The 21,346-nt window shown below is 36.7% G+C and overlaps 1 protein-coding gene across 1 annotated transcript in view; it reads left to right on the forward strand.

The window, feature by feature from the left end:
* Window positions 1-21,346, forward strand: part of LOC126470820 (rho GTPase-activating protein 100F) — a 334,288-nt gene that overhangs the window by 142,228 nt on the left and 170,714 nt on the right. Inside the window, exons 10-12 of the mRNA XM_050098831.1 lie at window positions 4,702-4,927; window positions 7,196-7,369; window positions 8,979-9,181. Of these exons, the coding sequence (XP_049954788.1) occupies window positions 4,702-4,927; window positions 7,196-7,369; window positions 8,979-9,181 (603 nt within the window). The remainder of the gene's footprint in view (window positions 1-4,701; window positions 4,928-7,195; window positions 7,370-8,978; window positions 9,182-21,346) is intronic.

A 21,346-nucleotide genomic window follows, 5' to 3' on the forward strand; every position in this document is an offset into this window, starting at 1 on the left:
CATGCCTCTCCTTGCAACTAAAGGTGAGTGACTCCTACCAACACTTCATCACTTCATGCAAACAGTTTCCCTACAGCTATTTCACTTTGTATGAAAATGTGGAAATTTTTGCCTTGTTCATCTCTGAAGGTAGGAATCAGTAAACGCATTGCAACACTAATTATGGGCTGGGGTAGAACTTGCTGTGGGAACCCCAGAAATGGGGAAGCAAGGCTAGCTACAGGAACAGTGCTGCTTTGCAGTGTCGCATTTACTAATGTCTCATTAAGGCACGTTTGCAGTTCATCATTCTTCATCCAGAGTTACTCAGGCCTTGTTTACCTGTAAGGATTCTTCTCCAGCTGTTCCTGTTACCTAGCCAGAGACATCATTTTAAACCACACACATAAACACAAAAGTCTTCGGCGGCAGCTCATGGTTACAGCTCAGGCAATATTGGACACAGTGGCATCTTATCCCTAAAAGTGAAGTTCGTGACTTACATTTGTTGATTGACAAATGGCTTTGCGGCATTATACAGCAAGATGACATTGGTGCCTGACATTGGGTGGTGCTAGGTCTCCATATCCAAGATGTCACCTTGTGTGAAAGTGGCAGAAATGACGGGTGAGATCGGTTGGCCTCTTGCATCTGCAGCAGCACATATCTTGATGGCACTGCGCGATGGTTTCATGCATCTGCTCATTGCTCAATAATTTGTATGCAGCATCTCAAAGCCAAAAACAGGGTGAATGCAGCATCCCAATTTTGATGCCACTTTTCACACCCTCTCTGAGATGTGGTCAGGATTGGAAAGTGGTGTGGACTTGTACTTAATAGACAGTACTCATGTTCAGAAAAAGAATCTGTATAGGTTTATTTGCTCATGGGGATTACATGGTGAGGCTTGCCAGTGGGCAAGAAAACTCCAGTAGCCTCAGACTCATCTTGGAGGAGAAGGTAAAAACTAAAAAATGAAAGAACTAAGCCATTTAGCATTTGTTCTAGGCAGCAGCTTGGAACAGAGGAAAGAGGTGTTCTTTGGTCAAGGGTCTAAAAGACCTCAGTCTCATAAGTCAGGTGATCGTGCAACATGATTTGATTGGCAAGCGAGCTTCGCTGATGACAAATCTGTACTGTTCTATCCATGACAAGTTATCAGCAGTGGGCATTATAATGTCTGAAGAGCAAAAACCAAATCAAGACAAGAACACAAGCCAGAACATCAACCACCCACATAATCAAGATCAAACAGTAGAGATTTTGGTAAACACTTGCAGACATCTAAGAGACTGAATATCCACATGTCAAGATGCTAAGCTAGTAAACACATAACTGACTTGAGTTGACAGCTGCCTAACTTGGCTCCTCAGAAACCAGTGGCTCTCTCCAGTACACACAGCATGGGTGCCCCCTGTCGACAAACATCGTACCCAGTTTGCTAGCTGCCAATATTGCTGGTTCTGCATCCTCCATTGCCACTGCGTTATTGGCAGGTGCGAATACCAAAGATTCAGCCTATTCCAGTGTGAACTGTTTGATTGTTGTCACATCATCTGAAAGGCTATGGACAGAATAGGCAGACTTTTTGTAAAATTTAAATAATAAAAATTACTCATGTTCAGAGCCTGGGGCACCTTGTACAGAGCAGTGTTTTATCAACAAGTTTGCAGATACTAATCCTTGTGTTGCTGAATGATCCTATTTTGCTGCAGTATGTCTGACAGCTGTAGGTGCTGTTCATCTCATAGAGAAGCATATTTTGATTAACATCTTCCCATTTCTTATTCCAAAATTTTTAAGTACTGTACAACAGTTTTCATTTCTTGAGAACCTTCTTGGCACTATTTTAATACCAAGAGAGGGTGCTGTTTCTCCCTTATTTAATTATTCTCCTTTGTACATATCTTTGGGTACTTAGCTTAATTATTTACTTAAACTTGAGCTGAAGTACTGTTACTGATTACTTTTCTAAGTTAAATATTTCTATATAATTTCTGATAATTTACCTGTGCCATCCACTGCACTAAAAATTTAGGCTTACTTCTTATTTTTGTAGCTCTTTGTATCATGGTGCAGCCACATTAAATTAACTAATCCCACTCAGTATGTGAATGCCCTGATTGTGATCAGGTCTGTTTATTCCCAATTAATCACATCAATTTAGATTATGAGTGGTATTTTTAACAATCTGGTCCAGTTAATTTTCGGGTATAGACTGTCAGAACAGTTTCACAGAGAATGTCATGTTTAACCAGTTGTGAGAACCTAATTTTGCAGTTTGATACAGTCTTTTTCATGTATAACCGCATGATTTGGGGACAAACATACCAGTGAACTAGGTTTTTCAGTTGCAGTCTGTTTAGTGTTTGCAGTATTTATTTATACAATTTGTATGCTAGCTTGATTCAAACTCTCCTCACTTATATGAAATAAACCATCTCTCATACAATGTAATTTGTCATCATGGGCTGCCGTTATGATCCTTTTGTCATTCTGAATGAGAACCCCAGGCATACATGCTGTGACCATAATGTAGTCCTCACCACTTATTACCACTATTTCCATAAGTAGTGTTTGTATTTGCTGCATTTGCAAATTGCTGATAATTATTAGATCCTTTCCCCTCTGCTTTCTCTTTAGCCTAGTAGTGTGTGTTGCAAGCTTTTCAACGGGAGATGTGTATTACATTGAGTAAGAGGTATTGCCAATTCAGACAATCATTGCAGTAGCTCTGGTTGTAGGGCATTTGTAGTACATGTACCTTATTGGTGTGTCATCATTTTGCATGCATCCACCCACCCACATAAAAAAAACACCCACACACACACACGCAACACAAAATCATAACCTCATTATCTTAACTGTGTAACAAGAGCAACTGACCCAAACCCCACTGTCAACCTCTAACAATCTTGCCATTAAAGTGAGGTTAAAAATTTGTCTTTCTTCCTTTGACCCTCACCAGGAAACAACATTTGCTGCTGATTTTTAATATATTTACTTGCTACTAAATAAATAAACTCACATAGCAGTAAGAGCAGAATAAAATATAAGCCTACAATAAGAGTGAAACAAATTGAAAGAGAACAACACCATACTTAGAAATGTGCACTGCATAAAGGAAGATGCACGATAGAATCAGCTACTGGCACAAAGTGAACTTTATTGGCACAAAAATGTTAGCATTGTGAATATATTGGTAACAAATAGATCACACTTAAGATTTGTTACCACAAAAGGCAATAAAAGTGAAAAATAGCACAAATCGTAAAAAGGTGCACTGAAATCAAATATATACAACAGCCGAAATATCATACAATGTCCATAATTTGTCTAGTACACAACTGTTAATCATAAGAGTTTATTTCTTTTGAAATGTATTTCTGTGACAGCAAGCTTCCAAAATATTCAAAATATATGATGTGGTACACAGCATGGAAATTTGTAAACAATAGTTTAAAAATTACAAAAAGATAAACTAAACAAGACTTTTATTTTTCTGTAAAAAATTTTAATCATCAGTGTTCACTGAACTTGTCATTGAGCTGTGGGGTCCTGCTTGTGCAAAAAATAAAAATGTTTGAGTCAGCTAAAATGTTTGACAATAACATAAAAGCACAACTTTACAAACACATTCTGTAGTCAGTATGCTATATGAAATTACTTTTGTATGTTTCATTGTAGACTGAAAAAGTAGATAACACAAAGGATTAAAATAAATATATTTAAGAAGGAAAGATTTTGAAATAGAAATCAGGACGCTAGATATCACCTTCACTAACAAGCTGTTATTAGTTAATTTTCACTTTTTATTAAGTAGTAATTCATATGAAGGAAAAATTTTTAGCCATATTAACACTATGCTAGACTGAATAACAACTCAGAGTACAAGGACTGGGAAAAAAATCCATGGAATTTGTTAAGAATTTTGAAGAGATTGTATTATTATTTGTCATAAGTGCTTTAAGGAAGCCATAAATCTCTAGAAGTTTGGAGTCATTTTTATTATCATATGTAGAAACCCATTGTGCAGAATTTAAATGAATCTTAACTTTATCTCTATGTCTGATATGTTATTGCAGTACAGTGTATCTAAAACTGTTCTATTTTGTACACATATCATAAAATTTATGTTTTGAAGAGCAAAATAACGAATTTGAATGTAGATGTACCAAATTTCTACTAGGGATCCAGTAAAATTCATTTTGCTAGTATTTTATTTAGTCTTAAAATACCTTTATAATGAGTTTTTGTTTTGTAACTAGGTAACCTTGCACAGGAAATAACAATGATAATACAGCACTTTTTCTGATATACTTCTGATTGGACAATATCAGAGTGAAGTTGTATCATTGTAAGAAATATACCAACAAATGACTTATTTCTCTGTTAGCCTTGGATTATAATAAAATATGTTAAATTTCAAAATTAAGTTATTAGATGTAAAGCGACAAAAATATCCAACATAAAAATAGTAGATTATAGAGACCACATTACTTTGAACATCTTAATAAATGATCTTTGGCAATTTTGTTCATTATTCTAGGAATACACTAATGTGCCAAGAGCAGCATACATTTGCAGAAAGTCGTTCTGAAAACAAAATACAAGAAACAGGAGCTATGCAACTGTTTGTCTTGATTCTTTAATTCTGAAATAGAGCTATTTTGCTAAACAAATGTGAAAACCATACTTTATGAGATATTTCTTTTACCCAAGGAACAACCTTACTACTCATATCGACCTCATGTGACAAGCACATTGGATAGACATCAGTACTCATCACGTTCAGGTAGTGGGACAGGTCTCAGTACGTCCACGGGCCGTGCCAGTTCCATGCGACGCATGCGTCATTTGTTGGATCTGGAATCACGACATATCCCAAATCCCTCTCCAACAAGAACTCAAGATCCTCGCTCTCATCTGCTGGATATAAATCCTGCAGGTAATGTAATATAGCTTCTGAAATTATGAAAATGTATTTGATTTGTCACTACAAATATCACTGCTTTTAATTTTTGTTACTGTGTAATAAACTTAAGAACACAAAATATAATCTTCATCAAACCGAGATTACTAGTCAAGTTAAGTATCATTCAAATCAGCTTTTTGCAGTTTTGTACAAATGTTTTACAGCTCCATTATGCAGAATGGTGTGAAACATTTCTTTTAACAGACATGTAAAACTTTGCAGGAGAAGAAAGTTGAACAAACATTGACATCTATGTAAAAATAGAGATTTACACTTAATAGGAAATGACCTCACATGTTCAGTTCAGCAGAACAGTATATTCCAGATTCCAATGTCCAGAGTAAGCCTCGCATTAGGACAAAGATTTTTGATATTTAAATTACAGCTGAAACTCTCATACAATTCTTTAAAAAAGTAGTTCAGAAAATATCACAATTATAAATTGATCAAGCTATAAAAATTTGCTAAACTCTTATAGACCTCTTAAATAAAAAATAAATAAATAAATAATAACAGTAGAACAACATGAGAGCTAAACCTGCCTTCCAGAACAACAATTTGTAATCACAGAAATTTAACAGATAAACTTTGTAGTGTGTAGTGAGTGAAGTGTTATGAAACAATGTGTGTGTAGTGTGTGCAGTGACTGATAGTGAGATATGAGTGAACGGTGTGGTATTACATTCTTTTAATAAGTTATTTGTAAAAAAAGTATTGGATACCAGGAGTAAATCTAACGATTATGTCTAACTAGAAGTCTGTAAATATATATGTATACAAATTAGCTTATTTTAAATTGATCTAACCTTGTAAGTACTTTGACATGTCCTATATCCTTCTAAAAAGAGATCTGCAGATGAGTAAAACTACTACTACTACTACTACTACTACTAATAGAAAGTTACAATGCTGTTCTAAAATATTTGTGACAAAACATGAAGAGTTTTTACACTTTTTAAAGAGTGATTTGAAACTCAGGTCATTGATAATAATAAATATCTTTAAATTATGTACCATAATGCTGGTTTCAGAGCATATTATAATTGTCAGTTGTAGAGTGATTATCAATATTGTATAAAAACAGAGGTAAAATTATTGTCTGTTCATAACATGTTGGAAAGCCCTTTTGACAGAGAACGAGTGGCTGAGTGAGTGAGTGAGTGAGTGAGAGAGAGAGAGAGAGAGAGAGAGAGAGAGAGAGAGAGAGTAAGAGTGACTGATAGGAAAGCATGGAGAAGGTTTGCTCAAGTATAGTGGAGGTGAGGGAGCAAACATCTCCATGTTGTCAAGCCTGAATAAGTGTGGATGTGGACAACACAAATTAATCTGAAACTTCGTGGCGGATTAAAAATGTGTGCCAGAGCTGACATCAGACCTGGGACCTTTGTCTTTTGAGGGCAAGTGCTCTGCCAACTCAGCTATCTAAGCATGACTCATGAGCTGGTCCGGTGCACAATTTTTATCTGCCAGGAATTTTGAAATCCGTGCTTACTCCACTGCAAAAGGAAAAATTATTTTTGAAAGGATATTTTGACAAGGATATTAAATTGTGGTGTGTCAAATTAAACTACATTACACAAAAGAAATGAGGCTTTTCACATTGCTAAATGAGTATTTTCAAGATCAAATTAGAACAGTAACAATTTGCTTACATTGAACTGTATCCTTACACTGAACAAAATTTTTATCTTACCTCCTGCTTTTATTGCTCCAAAAAAAGGAGCCTTAAAATATCCAAGTTGAGAAATCATCCATAACTATCTTACTGATTTTATATAGAATGAAACTACTCCTATTTAGGAGAATGCTAGATTTTTGTGCTTGGTTCTAATCTACAGAGGTCACAACCATCTTTCAATTTTACATTTCATGTTGACTTAAGGTTGCATTCCTGTGCACCAGACGTCAGAGGTGCAAGCATATGAGTTACAATTTGTTAAGAATTTTTTATTAATTTTAGAGATTTATTTTTTGAGCATAAGTAAAGTAGTACTGGTGAATGCAATTTTTAACTAATGACAAACAGTACTCTTTTCTAATAAAGAGAGGAATTTTGTCAAAGACACCACATTCTCTGTCTTTACTGAATTTTCTACATCACACAGTTTGTTTATAATACTAATTATGTGGCCATGAATTTATAAACAAATATTCCATATTTAATTGTGATTTAATAAATATTTTAATTTCAATTAATTTTTCTGTTATATTTTAAACAAATGCTGATAATTGATATTTCAGAATTTCTTAAGTACAAAATGGACAAACCAGTCACCGCTCTTGGCAGTGAACCAAATGCCCCAGCAGAGCCTGGAATCAGTGGACTGCTCTGGGTACATCTTCTGGCTGGCAGAGGTCTCCGTGCCACTACCTCAACCTCAGCTGCTTCGACGCCATCTGGGACCTCTGCTATTGGTAATATTTCATGCAGACCAGGTGTAATTAGTGCAATCTGTCTTGCACTGTAAGTTTCATGTGAAATGGAGATGTGTATGGGTAAACACAATGGAGTACTTTTGTGACAGTTAAACCGCAAAATTGATGATTTACGTAGCCATCGTGCTTTTAACGACCATTACTTGTGATGTCAAGGAAAGTTGTGGATGGTATAATAGAAATATTATGAAAAGGATAGATTGCTACTCACCATATAGAGGAGACACTGGGTCACAGACAGGCACAACAAAGAGACTGCTACCCATTTTAGCTTTCACCTAAAAGTCATTCTTCTGAAGTACAAAACATGCACATTCACACAAATCACATACACATGGCCACTGTCTCTGGTCACTGCAGCCAGAGACAGTGGTCATGTGTGTTTGAGTTTTACTTGTCGGAATGCATTGTGTTTATTACTTCAGGAGAAGGTCTTTTGGGCAAAAGGTAAAATATGTAGCAGTATTTTTGTTATGCCTGTCAGTGACTCAAAATCTCTGTACAGTGAGAAGCACTCTATGCATTTTATAATACTTGTCATATTTTACAGGACAGAATACAATGAACAGAAGTTAAAATGTGATTGTGAAAGTCAAGAGATCTACAGTAGAACAAGAAAAGCAGACCAATATAAAGTTGGTTTAACTTTCTGCTTCATCTGTTTGCATTACAACATGTTCTTGTAAATTAATTTTTGTACAATGACAGTTATCTACACCCTTCATTTTTAATGTGATACCTTCATAGTACCATCACAGCCTGTACCTGACAGTTTTTGCAATTTGCTGTGGCTTACTTTTACACTGTACAGTGTTGTCTGGAAAGGAAAACAAGCAATAAATGTTGCAGGCAGATTCAAACTGTAATGTGGGTCATGATCACATAATAATTCAGCTGTTAAGAACATTTCCTGTGAAATACAAAGTTTTGGTTTATCAGGCACCAAATTATATAGTTAAATCATAAAATGACTCACATTGTTTCTCAGACAGTTTCCTTCAGTATGTATTACATTACACAAATCTTAATAATTTTACATACATTCTAATGTAGGCCAAAGATATGTGGTAAGTTACATCTGCCTATTTTCTACTAAAGTTCCCTCAAATATCTACATCATTCTTATATCAAAACTGATAATTTTACTTTAAGCACCAGATTTTTTTTTCCATAAGGATAATTGTTTTCCTCTAGCAGAATCTATTGCTACATTTTAAGCAAATAAATATCTCATATCACTGAAATTCCAAGGAAAAAGTACCTTGTATGATGAAGCTTGAAACTGGAATTAAAGTTTCAGAAATGAGACCTTGTGGTGTGAATCACAAGGGAAGACACAATAAATAACTATTATGTTATAATTCATACTCTATCTCTGTAAACTTCTGTTTCTGAGAAAAATAAAGTATGTTAATAGTATGTTATAGAACAATTTTCTCAAAACATTTATTTTGCATTGTTCAGTTAATATTACACCCTGTTCTTTCGGTGGATATGCCTTTTTTGGTTCTTGTTTAACTGTCTTTGAGATAGTTCATGTAAAACACGTAAATTTATGTTTTCAAGTCATTACAACTTTCATTTCCAGGAGGCAATGCTACTTCAGGACTGAGAGATTTATATTGTGTTCTGGAGTGTGATCGGGTACATAAAGCAAGAACTGTTGTAAGGACAGGAGATCTTGTGTTTGACTGGGACGAAACATTTGAGTTAGATTTGGTTGACAACAGAGAACTAGATTTCCTAATATATTCATGGGATCCTCAGTATAGGCACAAGCTGTGCTACAAGGTAAGTAAACATAAATTCAAACAAATGAAAAATTGTACTCTTATTTGAATAGTTTTCTTCATCTGTTTATTTAATATTTTTATGTATTGTTGTTGTATTCCGGGTGTCCTGTTTATCTTGACCACCCTAAACAACTTTTTGTGTAGAAACAAGAAGAAAACTGTACCCTGCAATTGTTGTTTAGCTACTAGGAGAACATTAAGCCACATGATTATATTTCTTGTAACTTTGTTCATTATAAACATATGAAAAGCTTTATGTCTTTTTAAAATAATATGCTATGTTTTTTATTCAGTAATTAACTTACCCTCCTTAATACTTGTTCATAAAAATGTTTCACCATGTACTATTCACATAAAAATGATGTTATTAAAAATGTAACATGAAACTGACTTTCACTCTCCTGTAGTGGCACACAATGCAGGTAGAAATTCCACGTTATTTTCATTGGTGTACATTGCACTCCAACAAAACTTTCAACTGAAGATGGTTGACTGAATGACTGGTGTTCATTTTCCTTGTCTTTCCATTTGTTTACCATCAACTTCAGCAAATGGACAACTCACATTACCCCACTTATCCACACTGCAAGTACATGAAAGTCAAAATTAATTTTGTGTTATGTTTTCAATAACATCATGTTTATGTGAATTTTTGGACAGGTCTTGAGAAGAGGAAGTGGATTATCACATAAAATATTGGGTGCTATTTAAAAAAAGATATACTGCTGTTGATATCTTCATAATGAACAAAGTTACTAGAAAGGCAGTCATGTTGATTAAGGTCCCCCTGGTAGTTAAGCATCATTTGTTTGCTGGGACACCCAGTATGTCTTGCATCAAGCTTCATAGAGATTTTGGTTCCATGCATTTACAATGAAAAAATATGGTACAACCATGGCATTTGCTTGAAGTTATTTGAAGAAGTAATAGGAAATGCAATTTAGAATGGGTAGACTGATATTTAATCCATGATGGTCCCATAAGTAAACTTGTTATCTTGTAATTGTGTTGCCTTACATATTTGATATCGTATAGTAGCCATTCCTGAAAACCTGAAAACTGAACACTTTTCTAAAGAAATTTTCAATGAATTGTGTGACTCTCTGCTACATATTAAAGTGAGTAAGAGAATAGAAATGTAAATATTTAGGTGTATGTAATTACTATTATAGGTTGTGTTTTATATGTTCCTTAACATAGGTTGGTGGTTCAGTTTATTATAGCTTAAGGGAAATGGATCAACCAGAATGCTAAAGATATGAAACCACTCTCACCCTAAGCTGAATACAGCTATTTATGTCATAAAGACAAAATATGCTGTTTTTAAAAGGTATCTTCTTGTATAGGCCCTAAGCAAATATGTAAATTCTGTTCAGTATATGCTATTCAGTGACATCAGGCATAGATATATGTGGCAGCGCTAACTGCCAATGTCAACAGCAACTGTCAACATCAACACAAAAAACAATGAACAAGTGTACTTCTTTGGAAATAATTGTCTTTGTTGTCCTGTTCCTCTTTTTTTCTTGCATCTCATGCTATGTTGTAAAGTGTGCTCTGATTACATTGCACTTATGAGAGTTAATAAAGTGTTAAAGTATATAATTTGTGGTCTCAGTGCTTGAGTATCACTGATACCCACTGCCATATGAATCCCTACATTGGTGACCCATGATAATGGTTTATGTTTTACAAACTTAGTGAACATGCCATGCAGCTTCTCACCTATGCAATGGATACTGAAGTTCATGAGAAGCTATTACGGCCTTTTTCCAGTTTGTATGGCGTGTTCCAATTGCATGGTGCACCAAACTGTATGGAACCACATAAGTCTGATAATGTGAGTGTAAGTGACTTCCAACTGCTTGCCACATGTATTCTTGCATGGGCTGACGCCACATTCAAACATTCAGTGCAGCCTTCCATTGACCTGATTGACTTTTGTTTGATGGAAAATCATCAGAGGTTTATATTTACTTGTGCTGCAGAACCCACACTTCATACCAGTATACAAGTGTGGCAGCAATGCCTTACTCTTCCCATTGCAATGTGTGCTATCGCACTGGACATCCAGGTGACAAAACCATTTTTAATCATTGATGGAGCGTGGCCAGCTGAGACGTGCCATAAGATTTCCATGGTCGCTACCATATCATGGCCAATCAACAGGTTTCCGCTTGCTGATACCTCCCAGAGCAATAATGTTGGTGCCTTACAAACGCTTTCCCAACAGTTACACTCCACCAAATCTTCCACAGTTCTTATCAGATCAACAACATACTTGATTTGTGGTCAGAAAATCAATTCTCTTTACTAACAACATTTTCACTGATGCTGCAAAGTACTTCACTTTACTGTGCCACATAGGCAGTGTGCGATTTGCAGGGGGGGATGGGGGGGATTCCCCCCCCCCTCTGCATCAAACTATCCCCTTCTCTGGTTTTAGTTTATGCATCCCAACCTGGGATGTTTATTTCCCAAGCACTGGAGTAAAACTTTACATATAATTTAAATTTGTATAGCCGAACACTGAAAGTTTACTATTAATATGTTTGTTTATTAATTTTGAAAAAGTGTTATGTAGTAGTTAAGCATTTCAAAACATTTAGAACTAAATGACAAGACGGCGCACACCACATTTCCGTAGCATGCCACAATGTTGCAAGACGTTGTCCCAGCGTAAACGAGGCTTTAGAACCAGGTCTGTATTGTATGGTGGATGTGATGTGTTGCGTGCGAAACTAAAACCTGCAATAGATCCAAACGTCGTGGAAAACTGTGAAGAGGTGTCATCCTGCAACAAGGTAACGCTCACCCACATTCTGCCAAATGGACAGCTGACGCAATAAAGAAGTTGAGATTCGAGGTTCTGGAACATCCACCATACAGTCCAAACCTGGCTCCAAGCAATTTTCACATGTTTGGACCGTTAATGGAAGCACTACAGGGAAGAAAATTTGAAAGTGATGAAGACGTCATTGCTGCGGTGCAGAATTGGTTACAGATGCAACCGATAAACGTATATTCTGATGAAAAAAAAAAAAAAAAAAACAACTCGTAAAACGTCGGGAAAACTGCATTGAACTCCAGGGAGGTTATGTAGAAAAATAACGCATGTTTCAGTTTTCTATCATCAGAATAAGTACAATGATTTTGTAAATAAGCTTTACCTATAATGTACTTTTAAAGATATAAGAAGTGATGGCTTTTCTGATAGTGCATACTCGTGAATAGTGAGTTTCGGCATTAACATCTATTTATAAATAACTGTTTAACCATGGGTAACACCACGGTCCAAGCTAGTAACATATATAATTGTACTAACCGCCTAAGACATCCCCCCCACTGGTAAAAGAACAAATCGCACACTGCACATAGGTGACTATACAGCTACCGTCAGTGATGTCATTCCCTTCCCACTGCCTTTAAACAAGTATGAAGCAGCCAAGGCTGCACTGCTTCAAATAATTGGTAAATCACCCAAGTAGCAAATCCAACAGGATATATATTCTATACCCTGACAGTTTTGGCACCACTTACAAACATTGGTGGGCTTATTGTGGACTTATTGTCAAATTGATAAAAATTATTTCCTCAGTGGCAAGATGGCTAAGTGCTTACTATTCACATGCTTCAGACTGTGTTTATATAATTTTTAATCTGTATTTTAGCTCATTAATAACTATGGGTGTAATTTACACAAAAACAAACATTAGCTACATATGCACACACTATCTATTCAAAAATTGAGGGGGGTCTTCAGAAGAAATGTTTCCTTAAATTCAAAGACAAGGACACCAATAAAATAAAGAAAAGATGAAGTAAAGAAAAGCACAGTGCTACAGCACAGTAGGGGAGGAAAGGGAACAGTGAGGTGCAAAGACTGAGAATCAATTTACACTTTCCAAAAAAGAAAATGATTAGGATACTATCTTATCATAATGATGTATAAAGTGCTTAAATATGTGCAGAGTGGCACACTTATATTTTGCAGCATTTTATTACATTTAAAAAGAATAAAAAACTGAAAGTGTCTGATTGTACCTATGAATTTTTACTGGTGGGTGAAGTGAGACAGTGTCTCAAATTTTAGCAGTCATCATAAGAGTGATTGTTGTCATTTTATCTTGATTTGTGTTGTGGTAGGGTTTGGCAGTAACAGTATTATACATTTTTTTGTCACTGTTAGAAATATGAGTTACTACAGACATCATAAATTTGTTGTCTAACTCCAAACTTTTGCTGAGAAATGTCAATTTACACTCAGATGACTCTTCTATAATAGTAAAGAGTTTTCTTACAAAATAAATTTTCTTTTTTGCATAAAATTCTATTAAAACAGAATCACCTGACTTGAGTTGTTGTCTAACTCCAAACTTTTGCTGAGAAATGTCAATTTACACTCAGATGACTCTTCTATAATAGTAAAGAGTTTTCTTACAAAATAAATTTTCTTTTTTGCATAAAATTCTATTAAAACAGAATCGCCTGACTTGAGTGAGTGATCTGAGTCTTAAGAGTCAACAAGTTTTGACTCTTGAAACGCCTGTGGCAAATCATAATTCTCAGCATCAGAAGAATCTTGCAAAATTAATTCTGTTTCACCAAATCACTATCATCATCCAGAAATAATTCTCATTTTGATTTAGGTCTCTTAATGCCTTTTGGTTTTTGTCTCATTTGTAATTCATTCCTTCCTGACATGTCTGTTGCAATCATTGTTCTTTGCATAGGTCATTGATGAGTGTAATTTTTTCTTGGTTTAGCCTTTGAGGAAGCCTGTATATCTTCTGGAGAGAGGTAAGTCATAGGTATAAATCGTTCTTGTGGTTTTGAAGAACTAGTTGCTGCAGACAGTATTTCACTATCAAAATGTGGTGAGTATGACATATCAGTTTCAGGCACAGGGCCTTTGTGAGGTGCAATGTCTGTTTCCAGACTTCCATGACGAGGCCTGTCAGTAACAAAAAATGATAGAAAATCATCCTTACTGAATACATGGCAATCAAATGGAAAAATGTCTGTCTTCTTAAATCCAGCAGTGTTATTAACTGGAGTCATCCCTTAGGGACATGCTGTTTCCACAAAATGATCAGCATTGTAACTTGAAAATGGTTTGCCCGGATGCTATATCAATCATGTATCTAAAGCAGCATCATAAAATATGCAAAATGCTTTCATGATGCTGACTTCAAGAGGCTGTAAATTTATTGGTTCAGTGATGTAGCATCATCATAATCGATTTCATGTTGTCCTTGCACAGATCTATGGCTTCTTTTGAGGGTTGGCTCTCATGATTGTCCACAAGTAACAAATCTGGATTTGACTTTGAGTTGGCTGAAAACTTGATGAAGTGCTGAATGGACTTCAAAAACATTCTGAGTACATCCATCCTCCTTTAGTGGCAAGACCTACTGTGCCAGCAGGTCACCTAATGTCACATGCTTTTCGTAATTCACACATATCGTTGGGAGTGGGGGTGGGGGTAGGCTGTTCCCAAGAGCATTTATGATACACGCTGTGACCAATGTTCCATGTTATGGACTGATAGTTTTGTTAACCTTTTTCAAACCCATTAAGACCAAAATGTGCTATGACTTGTCCACTATTGTTCCAGTTGCATCTATATTGAAAATGTGTGATCCAGCAGAAAAAATATGGAAGATATTTGATAACTTTTTTGTCTTATCAAAGAAGTTTGACACACTTAATTTATTAAAACCTATAGTTCTAGGCTAACTGAATTCTTCTACTGTTTGAAGAGACAGTTGGGGAAATATCTGTCAAAAAAGTTGCATCCAGTCAGTGGACACTTCCTAATTTTCAGTCCATGTTTTGGGTACAACAATGTTACTTTTAACATCTAATTCATAAGCTAGGTTATGACAGTCTTTCATAATAAATCAATAAAACATTTTATAGCATACACTTGAATATCACACAAATTAAACTCTAATTCTGATGGGGAAATGCAATTCACCAAATGGGACACATTTTTGAAGCATTATCCATACAATTATTTCTTAACATCACCTCAGGGAGTCACACCTAGTGATACGTGGCTGGCGACCACGGGGCCCCGAGCTGAGTCCTGGCATTGCTTCCACTTACTTATGCCAGGCTCCTCACTCTTATCTTTCCTATCTGGCCACCCTTGGCCAGCTCTTGTTCTTTTCCGACCCTGACGCTATTAGGTTTCGAGGGCTAGGGGTCTTTCATTTTCCAACCTATACTTCTCATGCAGCGTCTGACCCGGAGCGGGCAGCTGCAAAAGGCGTCTGTATCCCATGTTAGGGGCGGCCTCCAGAACTGCGGAAGGCAACGGAATACCACCGCAGATTATCTTCCCTGCATAATGCAGTCTCCATTTTATGCACAAAAAATGGCTTCCTCTCATGTTAAATCAGTGTCCGGAGGTAAAATAGTCCCCCATTCGGATCTCCGGGGGGGACAACTTGAAAGGAGGCAAAAAATCAAAATGAGAATTGGTACCTGGAATGTCAGAACTCTGCTACAAGCAGGAAAACTAGAAAACCTTAAAAGAGAGATGGAAAAGAATCATATGGACCTCGTAGGATTTGCTGAAGTAAGATGGAATGGACATGAAGAGTTGCAGTCAGATGAATATGTATTCTACTACTCAGGAGGAGAAGTAAAAGGAATTAATGGAGTAGGAATGATTATGACAAAGGAATTGGCTAAATGTGTGGAATATGTAGAGTATGCAAATGACCGGGTTATTGGTGTAAGGCTGAAAGGAGCACAAAAGGATTTACTGATTGTCCAGGTGTATATGCCAACTTCAGAACATGATGACCAAATTGTAGAGGAAACGTACAATGTAATAGAGAGAATAATGGACGAAAATAAAAAATGCTGCAAAATAGTAATGGGAGACTGGAACGCCATTGTGGGAGAAGGGAAAGAGGGAAACATAGTAGGCAGTCATGGTCTTGGAAAGAGAAATGACAGAGGTGAATGGTTAATTGACTTCTGCAGGGAAAGGCAGCTGATAGTGGCAAACACATGGTTCAAGAACCATAAGAGGAGGCTCTACACTTGGAAATCACCAGGGGATAAATATAGAAACCAAATCGATTTTATACTGGTAGAAGAAAGATACAGGAATGGAATCAAGAAGGTGCACACATTACCAGGTGCAGATATTAATAGTGACCACAACTTACTTATGGCAGAAATAGAAATAAGAATGAAAAAACTGAAAAAGGCGACAATGGTGAAGAAATGGGATCTAGAGAAGATAAGGTCCAACAAAGAACAAATTACAGAAATGCTGTCTCGGGACTTTCTAAACACATTACGAGACAAAGAAGCACCTGATAATGCCAACGAGTACTGGGATATGCTGAAAGAAGGAATCATTAAAGCAGGACAGCAAAATATAGGATATGTAAAAGGGAAAAGGTCAAAAAATCCATGGGTCACACAAGAAATGATTTCCAAGATGGAGGAGAGAAGAAAATTGAAAAACAAGAACACTGAAGATGCAAGAAAGATATACCGAAGGTTAAATAACGAACTGTGAAGAGAAACAGAGCAGGCTAGGAAAAAATGGCTAGAAGAGGAATGTGATGAAATTGAAGAACTGGACAGGAAAGGAAGATACGACTTACTATACAACAGAGTAAAGACTATGACATGGGAACAAAACAGATCAGGAAGTGCTACTATGGAAATTTTGAGTAAAGATGAAGAGGTACTGTATAAAGATCGTGACGATGTCCTCCAGAGATGGGAAGAATATATAAAAGAGCTATATGACACAAATAGCAAACCAGAAACTCTGGAACTTGAATAACACAACAGTGTAAGTGATGAAGAGAAAGGACCGACCATCATAATGGAAGAAGTAAAGTCTGCTATTGCTGCAATGAAAAATGGCAAAGCAGTAGGTACAGATACAATACCGGGAGAAATACTAAAATGCTTGAACCACAATGGAATAAGAGAAATATTGAGGTTATGTAATAAAATATATGACAGTGGTGAATGGCCTGAGGACTTTTTGACAACAGTAATGATTCCATTGCCGAAAAAACAAGGAACCAAGAAATGCAGCGAGCACAGGACAATCAGCCTCATTTCACATGCAGCCAAAGTGATGTTAAGAATAATTAATAAAAGACTTGAAAAAGTAATAGAGGAGAATCTCGGCGAGGAGCAGTTTGGCTTTAGACGGAATACGGGCACCAGAGATGCAATAGGGCTCCTACGAATCTTAGGAGAAAGGTTTATTGAAAAAGGAAGAGACCTATATATGTGCTTCATCTATTTAGAAAAGGCATTTGACAATGTGGTTTGGGACAAGCTGGCGACTATTATGAGGGAAAAGAGAGTGGACTGGAAAACCAGAAGACTTATAAACTCATTGTACCTTAATCAAAAAGTTTCAGTTAAAGTGAGAGGAGAAAGTACAAACTGGATCAGACTAGGGAAAGGAGTAAGACAAGGATGCTGTTTATCACCTACTCTTTTCAACCTGTACTTGGAAAATATGATTGACCAATGCTCATTAGATGACAAAGGAGTAGAAATTGGAGGAAGAAGAGTAGGGTGCTTGAGATTTGCTGATGACATGGTCCTTCTAGCCACAGGGGAAAAAGAATTACAGGATTTGGTGGACACCATTGCAACTAACGGAAAAAAATATGGAATGAAAATTAACACAAATAAAACAAAAGTATTGGCAATAGGAGGAAATAAGGAACTAAAAATTGTGCTGAATGGAGAAAAACTAGAACAGGTGCAAAATTTTAAGTATCTTGGAAGCAGGATAGACACCGACTGGAAGTGCACCACAGAAATTAAAACAAGGATAGCAATGGCAAAAGAGGCGTTTTATAAGAAAAGGAGAATCTTCTGCAGCGGTATGGACAGAGAACTCAGAAAGAGACTCATAAAATGTCTTGTATGGAGTGTTCTTCTATATGGCGCTGAAACATGGACTATGAGGAAAAAAGATAGAGAAAGGCTGGAGGCTTTTGAGATCTGGACATGGCGGAAGATGGAAGGAATAAGTTGGATGGACAGAGTAAAAAATGAAGAGGTACTGAGAAGAGTGGGAGAGAAAAGGCAGTTACTAGATGTAATAAAGAGAAGAAAAAGAAATTGGATTGGGCATATATTAAGAAAAAATGACGGACTGATAAAAACAGTTTTAGAAGGTTATGTAGAAGGGAAAAGGAAGCGAGGAAGGAAGAGATTCCAGATACTGGATGACATGATGGACGGTACAACATACAGCAGCCTTAAGAAGGAAGCAATGGATCGCAGAAAATGGAGAGGCAAAGGACCTGCTAATATAGCAGATAACTGATGATGATGATGATGATTTCTTAACATAGCTACTGACAGTTTGCAAGTGTAAGCCAATCTGTTTAGATGCACTCCTGATGCTCTTTTTATTTTCGATCACCATTGTGATGGCTTCCTTCATTGCAGTTTCTGAAAATCTTCCTATTTTCTTATTACTCATCTTTCTCCTGGGCATTGTAAGGCCTAAAAGTAGTTTTTTCGGACTAAAAGTACTGAATTCACAAAGTGAGCAAATATTGTCAGGAATAAAGAACAAGTGTTAGGAACAGTGAGACATGTCTCACTGTATCCTCATTATTCATGTCTCGCTGTTCCCAATTGCAGACTTTTTTTTTACAAAATGTTTCCTGATAACAACAGCCTACACCAACATTTCTGTGTTCTAGAAAGACAGAACTTTTGAGTGGTAAGTCAAAAGCTTTGTAAATATTTGATGGTCTACCCAGAAACCAGCAACTTAAATACTGTAAAAATTTACTTTTCTTATTTCTGAGCACTAACAATACTGACAATGGAATACAAGAACAACATTGAGGCTGAAACACAGAAAGCCAAGCCATAGACGATAATTGTTAACACATCCACAGTAGGTACCAATAATGAAACCAAAATTTCAGAGATAAACTCCTCTCGCTCATTCACTGTTCCCACTCCTCCCTTACATCTGGGGCTACATGTTATCAGCAAGTACTACATTAAAAAAACATAAAATGTGATCAGACTATCCTTATCGAATTGAAAGTGAGCACTGTCTTCCTATGACCTCTTCAATTTTTATATAAAACGTCATCAAATTGTTTTATGGCCTTATAAGTTGTCCATTTTTATTTCAAAGTCATGTTATATCATCAATAGTGGATTACATTTTTATATGGAGCATTATATCTGTGCCGAGAACAAATTTTTAAAAGAAACTGTGTATAGGATGTGAATGCTCAAATAGAAGCCAATAAAAAAAATCATGTGCTTGAAAACTAGCAGAATAGGAATAATCTCAGACTATTTGTGTGTGAGAGAGAACGTAGACAAATTAATGATAAATCTTGCTTGAGACAAGCTAGGCATGCAGATGACTCTAAATGATATCAATAGAAGTCATAGAGTGAGATGTAGGATGCCAAGCTCTATGAAACTTATAGTCAAATTGGTGGAAGAAGATTCTTGACAGTTGCAATAGACATGGCACAGTAGGTTTCTGGAAGTATGTGGCACACAGATGTCTGTGTAGGGATCACACAAGACCCATAAATTATGAGCTGGTGGTTTGTGGGCTTGGAGCTGGTGAGTGATAAGTGTCCCATAAGTGTACCATCGGGCTCAGATAAGGTGAATTTGGTGGCGAAGACATCAACATGAATTCACTACCACAGTCGTCAAATCACTAGCATGATTTTGGCAATGTGACATAGACACTTGTCCTGCTGGAAGATGTCATCACTGTCAGGAAAGGCATCAAGCATGAAGGGAAGCAGGTGATCCACTATAAAGTTCATGTAGTCCACTGTTGACATGGTGCCTTTTATAATTACCACAGATCTCATGGAAGCCCTGGCAAATGTCCCTCATAGCACATTATTGCCCCCAGTGGCCCGTGTTCATGGCAACTGAATGTTCCAGGTAGCAGTTCACCTGAATGACGGAGTTTCTGTACTCAACCATCAATCTGGGGAACAAAAAACATGATTAATCTGACAAGGCAACACATTTTCATTGATCCATGGTGCAGTCTTGATGATCTTGTGCCCACTGCAATCATGATTGATGATATCACTGAGTCAAAAAGACAACATGGAAGGGTCATCTGCTGTGGAAACCCATGTTTGATAATGTGCACTGAACAGTGTGCTCTGAAACACTTGTGACTGCACCAGTACTCTATTCTCTCATCAGATGTCCAACAATTGCAGTCTATCTTGCTCTACAGAGTGCATAAGTGACACATTCTGCATTGAAGGGTGGATTCCAACACCTCATCATATATTTGTGGTTTCACCACCCTTCAGCCACTTTCCATAGGTGCTCACTACAGCTGCACATGACTAGCTGCCTAGCTTCACCATCTCCAAGATGCTTGTTCCCAGGCACTGGACCACACCAGTCTGCCATATGTCAAAGTTACTTATGTCAGTGTATTTTCCAATCTGTGACCCATATCATTACTAGCATGATTCCCCGTAGGTCTCTGCTCTACTTATTTACTTCCCTTACTCTGCCACATGCCTGCAATTTGACTAGGTGGCATTTAGTCTTACAGTGGACTGTGGTCGTAATGATTTGGCTTATTAAGTATGTGACAGTGATCTCCATTTATACCAAAATGCAAAGCCAATCAACTTGAATACAGCTATCAAGAGTGACAATGTGAAACATCAGTTTCTCACAGTCTGTGAAATGCTCAAATAACTTTCAGGAATGCTGCCAGATGATGTCTTCAGCAACTGCCCAAAGACGTCACCTGGCTGCATTGTTGTATGTTATTTGAACAAGAATGTCAGTGCTGACTTCTGTGTGTTATCAAAATTGGCACAGAACGCAGGATTGAAGCTCAGTGCATCCAAAACTCAATCAGTCCCGGTTTGTCATTTTAGACTCAGTTGTCTGAACTATCTGGAATCCCTACCATTTTTAATCTTAAATAGTACAAATATAGACCTAACCCTCAGCAAAAGGTCTAGGAGTAACAGTCAATGAAAACCTCAACTCTGATATGCACGTGGCTGCAGTGGACCAGAAGGCTTCAGAATCTGTTCATTCCCTACAAAAATACATCAAAAAGGAGTACTTTTTTTGCAGGTGACACTAATATTGTCAACAATCTGAGCATACA

This window comes from Schistocerca serialis, chromosome 3, assembly GCF_023864345.2.
Source record: "Schistocerca serialis cubense isolate TAMUIC-IGC-003099 chromosome 3, iqSchSeri2.2, whole genome shotgun sequence".
In the NCBI taxonomy this organism is placed as follows: Eukaryota; Metazoa; Arthropoda; class Insecta; order Orthoptera; family Acrididae; genus Schistocerca; species Schistocerca serialis.